The sequence below is a fragment of the Carassius gibelio genome, chromosome B18 (genome assembly GCF_023724105.1).
Source record: "Carassius gibelio isolate Cgi1373 ecotype wild population from Czech Republic chromosome B18, carGib1.2-hapl.c, whole genome shotgun sequence".
Taxonomy (NCBI): Eukaryota; Metazoa; Chordata; class Actinopteri; order Cypriniformes; family Cyprinidae; genus Carassius; species Carassius gibelio.
This window is the reverse complement of record NC_068413.1, coordinates 257,710-262,709: the sequence shown is the minus strand read 5'-3', so window position 1 is coordinate 262,709 and position 5,000 is coordinate 257,710. Positions and strand designations below refer to the sequence as shown.

At 44.6% G+C, this 5,000-nt stretch overlaps 1 protein-coding gene across 1 annotated transcript in view; it reads left to right on the top strand.

Annotated features, from left to right (window-relative positions):
• Positions 1–4,054: 4,054 nt before the first annotated feature.
• LOC127977289 (WASP homolog-associated protein with actin, membranes and microtubules) overlaps positions 4,055–5,000 on the top strand; it is an 8,123-nt gene continuing 7,177 nt past the window's right edge. Inside the window, exon 1 of the mRNA XM_052582111.1 lies at positions 4,055–4,659. Coding sequence (XP_052438071.1) covers positions 4,129–4,659 — 531 coding nt within the window. The 5' untranslated portion in view covers positions 4,055–4,128. The remainder of the gene's footprint in view (positions 4,660–5,000) is intronic.

Genomic DNA, 5,000 nt, shown 5'->3' with positions numbered 1-5,000 from the left:
CTGGGTTCACCTCGATATTTACACTACCTGCACGAATCAGTGAGGGGGGGGGGGGGGGGGGGCTAAACAGACTGCTGTAGAATCAGTGAGGGGGGGGGCTAAACAGGAAGTGACGTGACGCAGGAATAGATCATCATCTGCAGAGGTGATGCTTATGAAGTGAGTGAAAGTGACATTCAGCCAAGTATGGAGACCCATACTCAGAATTCATGCTCTGCATTTAACCCATCCAGAGTGCACACACACACACACACACACACACACACACGGAGCACTGGGCAGCCATTTATGCTGCGGTGTCCGGGGAGCAGTGGGGGGTTCGACCTCAGTCGTGGTATTTCCAGCCCGAGATTTAAACCCACAGCCCTAGGGTTAGGAGTCAAACTCTCTAACCACTAGGCCACACCTTCTTTGACTTAAGTGAATTATGCTGGCTACATAAGCTGTTTTTAGACTAACAAGAAAGTTTTGAGTTCTGTAACTTACAGAATGTTTTTATAGTACAATGCTCTCATATATCAAAAGATCAAGGGAATTTTGGTTTCATGACCCCTTTAACATCCACTGGCTGTATGAAAAGACCATCATCGACATTCTCTCTGTGTTTGGAATGACATGAAGGTGAGTAAATGAAGATTGTTAGACAAACCACACACTGCATCTTCCCGCCTCTTCATAATGGGCATGACAGCCTGTCAATCAGATGCTCCAGCTTGCTGTTCTTCTGCTCGCCTCCCAAGAGAGAAGGGTTACATCTGCAGAACTTCGTTATAGTGCTTTTCCAGACTCCAGATTCACAGACGCTCAGGTCACACACCGCAGACGCTCAGAATCAGAATCAGAATGAGCTTTATTGCCAGGTATGTTTACACAAAAGAGGAATTTGTTTTCGTGATAAAAGCTCAGCAGTGCAACAGAATGACAGCGACAGAACAAAAACACAATTAAAGAATAAAAAAAATACAAATAAGTATGTAAGGAATGACAATATACAAATTGACAGTTGTATGGCAGGTATATTACAAAAAGCAGTTATGTATGTACATGTGTATTATCTGCAAAATTTAAGTGTATACTAAGTATGTGTGTTAGATAAATCAGTGTATGTGTATATAAATATAAATAGTGTGTGTTCCACAGTTATTATCAGCTGTTCATAAGATGGATTGCCTGAGGGAAGAAACTGGTCCTGTGTCTGGTCGTTCTGGTGCTCAGAGCTCTGTAGCGTCGACCAGATGGACACAGTTCAAAGAGGGAGTGTGCTGGATGTGAGGGGTCCAGAGTGATTTTGACAGCCCTTTTTCTCACTCTGGATAAGTACAGTTCTTGAATAGATGGGAGAGTTGAACCGATGATTCGCTCAGCAGTCCGGACTACCCTCTGTAGTCTTCTGAGGTCAGATTTAGAAGCTGAGCTGAACCAGACAGTTACTGAAGTGCAGAGGATGGATTCAATGATGGTGGAGTAGAACTGTTTCAGCAGCTCCTGTGGCAGGTTAAACTTCCTCAGCTGGCGAAGGAAGTACAACCTCTGCTGGGCCTTTTTCACAATGGAGTCAATGTGAATGTCCCACTTCAGGTCCTGAGAGATGGTGGTGCCCAGGAACCTGAATGACTCCACTGCAGTCACAGTGCTGTTCATGATGGTGAGTGGGGGGAGTGCAGGGGGGTTTCTCCTGAAGTCCACGATCATCTCCACTGTTTTGAGGGTGTTAAGCTCCAGGTTGTTGAGAGTGCACCAGACAGCCAACTCTTTTACCTCCTGTCTGTAAGCAGACTCGTCACCGTCCTGAATGAGGCCGATGAGTGTGGTGTCGTCTGCAAACTTCAGGAGCTTGACAGAGGGGTCCTTAGACGTGCAATCGTTGGTGTACAGGGAGAAGAGCAGTGGGGAGAGAACGCAGCCCTGGGGAGCTCCGGTGCTGATTGTACGGGTGCTGGATGTGAGTTTTCCCAGCCTCACTAGCTGCTGCCTGTCTGTCAGGAAGCTGTTGATCCACTGACAGATGGAGGTGGGCACGGAGAGCTGAGTTAGTTTGGGCAGGAGGAGGTTTGGGATGATCGTGTTGAAGGCCGAGCTGAAGTCCACAAACAGGATCCTCACATAAGTCCCCGGTCTGTCTAGGTGTTGCAGAACATAATGCAGTCCAATGTTTACTGCATCGTCCACAGACCTGTTTGCTCTGTAGGCAAACTGAAGAGGATCCAGCAAGGGCCCAGTGATGTCCTTCAGGTGGGCCAGCACCAGTTTCTCAAATGACTTCATGACTACAGACGTTAGAGCCACAGGCCTGTAGTCATTTGGTCCTGTAATTTTGGGTTTCTTAGGGATGGGGATGATGGTGGAGCGTTTGAAGCATGAAGGGACTTCGCACAGCTCCAGCGATCTGTTGAAGATCTGTGTGAAGATGGGGGCAGCTGGTCAGCACAGGATTTCAGACAGGCTGGTGTAACACAATCTGGGCCTGGTGCTTTTATCCTTTTCTGCTTCCGGAAGACCTGGCGCACCGCATCCTCGCTGATCTGAAGGTATTGCAGGTGTGGGGGAGAGAGTGATGCAGGAGGTGAGAGCGGTTGTTTGGAGAGGTGTTCAGGGCAGGTGATGGGTGTTCTTCTGTCAAACCTCCAGTAAAACTCGTTCAGATCATCTGCCAGTCGTTGATTCTTCACAGTGCTGGGGATGGTGTCTTGTAGTTGGTGATCTCTTTCAGACACTTCCACACTGATTCCACTCGGGTCACACACTCGTGAATTTGTGAATCTGCAATCACATCCAGATGACCTTTGACCTCATACACGTTCATTTTGGTGTGTTGTTTAGTTGTGCTCCTTATGTTGTGTTCATTTTATTTTCTGGTGTTTGTGTGTGTGCTGATGATGTATGGCAGCACTGAATGTAAAACAATCCTGTGAAGCACTTTCAGTTTTTCAATTCAATATTGCTTTATTAGCATGAATGTAAATTATACTATATTGAAAAACTTAGTGTATATATATGGGAAAAAAATTATAACAAAAAAATGAGCATCACATTAATGGAACTGATTATAATAACATCTTATTATAATAACATATATTCTTAACCCTATCTATCTATCTATCTATCTATCTATCGAAGTTATTTATAACGACTACCATAAAATACACTGAGAAAACATAAGATGCGGTTTTATTTTGTATTTCTACAAAAAATATTGACACACACACACACACACACACAAACACACCCTTTACAGCTATAAACAAAACACAACTAAACAGCTATTGTTTTCTTGCTTTTGCTTCAAACAGAAATCATCAAAGTAATAGAGCAGTCATAAACACCTCCCGGTTCTCGTGTGTTCGGTGTCGGTGTAGAGTGAATTTCTGCGCATGCGCTTCGAGCTCCGAACAGAACAGATAAATATAGATCGACAGATCGAATATCAGCAGGAGCTAAAACAAATCACAAATGATACAAACAGCTGCTTTACTGTGAACAACATGCAGGTTAACCGACGCCTGTCAATCGGTTCTTCAGTCGGTGCCACTAATTTACTTTTTTTTTATTTAGTTTACATTTAAATAGGCCTATATTATTTATATTTAGACTTTAATTTAGATAGTCACTGACAGTCACCACCACTTATAAGCTATTACTAAATATTGTAGAAACATTATTTTCTTTAAAGTTGCTTTGTAACGATTTGTATTGTAAAAAGCGCTATTCAAATAAAATTTGATACATTTTACACATAAATCAAAAATTATAAAACAGCTTTAAAAATATTGTTCAATTTGGTTCACTAAAATTGTTGAAAATCAATCTGCATGAATATCATGTAAGGCTCATCTGATCTAGAGTGTTTAGCTTTTGTTCTATGTATTTTTAATTCACATTTGCTTTTTGTTTTCCATTATTGTTCCATTTAAAATTTGAGGGATTTCTTTAATCTTTTGATGACTCCTGGAAGAATGCTACAGTTCGGCTGTTTGTAACAGCAGCTCTCTTTGTACAGATACAGTCTGTTCAAATCTGGCATAATAATAAAAAAATCTGTGTGTCACGAGGACGCCGGAATTCCCCGTCACGTGACCACAGGAAGCCGACAGCTGATGACTGCGGAAGCGCAACACAAACACCGACGCGATGAGCGACGCGGACAGCGAGCGTATGGACAGTTTGGACGGATGGGTCGCGGTTAAACGCGACGCCTTCGACGACAGCGAGAGCCACAAACTCAGATTCATCGTGGAATGGAACGAGATCGAGACTAAGTTCGCGGTGACGTGTCATAACCGGACGCTGCAGCGGCGCGGCGACGCGAGCGGCAGCTGCGCGGGTCTGTTCTCCGGCGCGCAGTTGTGCGGCATTGGAGCGCATCTGAGCGGCGTCCGCGACGAGCTCGGCCCGCTGTTCCCCGACCTGACGCGCTTCCGCGAGCCGAGCCTGTGGGAGCTGCTGTTCTCCAGCGCGCCGCGGAGCGATGCTGACGCGGCCTGCAGGCAGCTGGAGCAGTACTTCGGCGCCGCGGTGGACGCGTGCGGACGCAAGATCGTGCTGGACGCGCTCTTCAGCGTCACTGCGGAGGACGAGCGCGAGTACTTCGAGAACCTGCAGGAGTTTAAATGCAGAGCGATGCGCGACGAGATTACGCGCGCCAAAGACGCGCTGCGAGCGGTGAGACGCGACACATTCTATTCTATTCTATTCTATTCTATTCTGTTCTATTCTGTTCTATTGTGTTCCATTCCATTCTGTTTGATTTTGTTCTGTTCTATTTTATTGTTCCACTGTGTTTGATTGGTCTATTCTATTCTATTCTATTCTATTCTGTTCTATTGTGTTCCATTCCATTCTGTTTGATTTTGTTCTGTTCTATTTTATTGTTCCACTGTGTTTGATTGGTCTATTCTATTCTATTCTATTCTATTCTGTTCTATTGTGTTCCATTCCATTCTGTTTGATTTTGTTCTGTTCTATTTTATTGTTCCACTGTGTTTGATTGGTCTATTCTATTC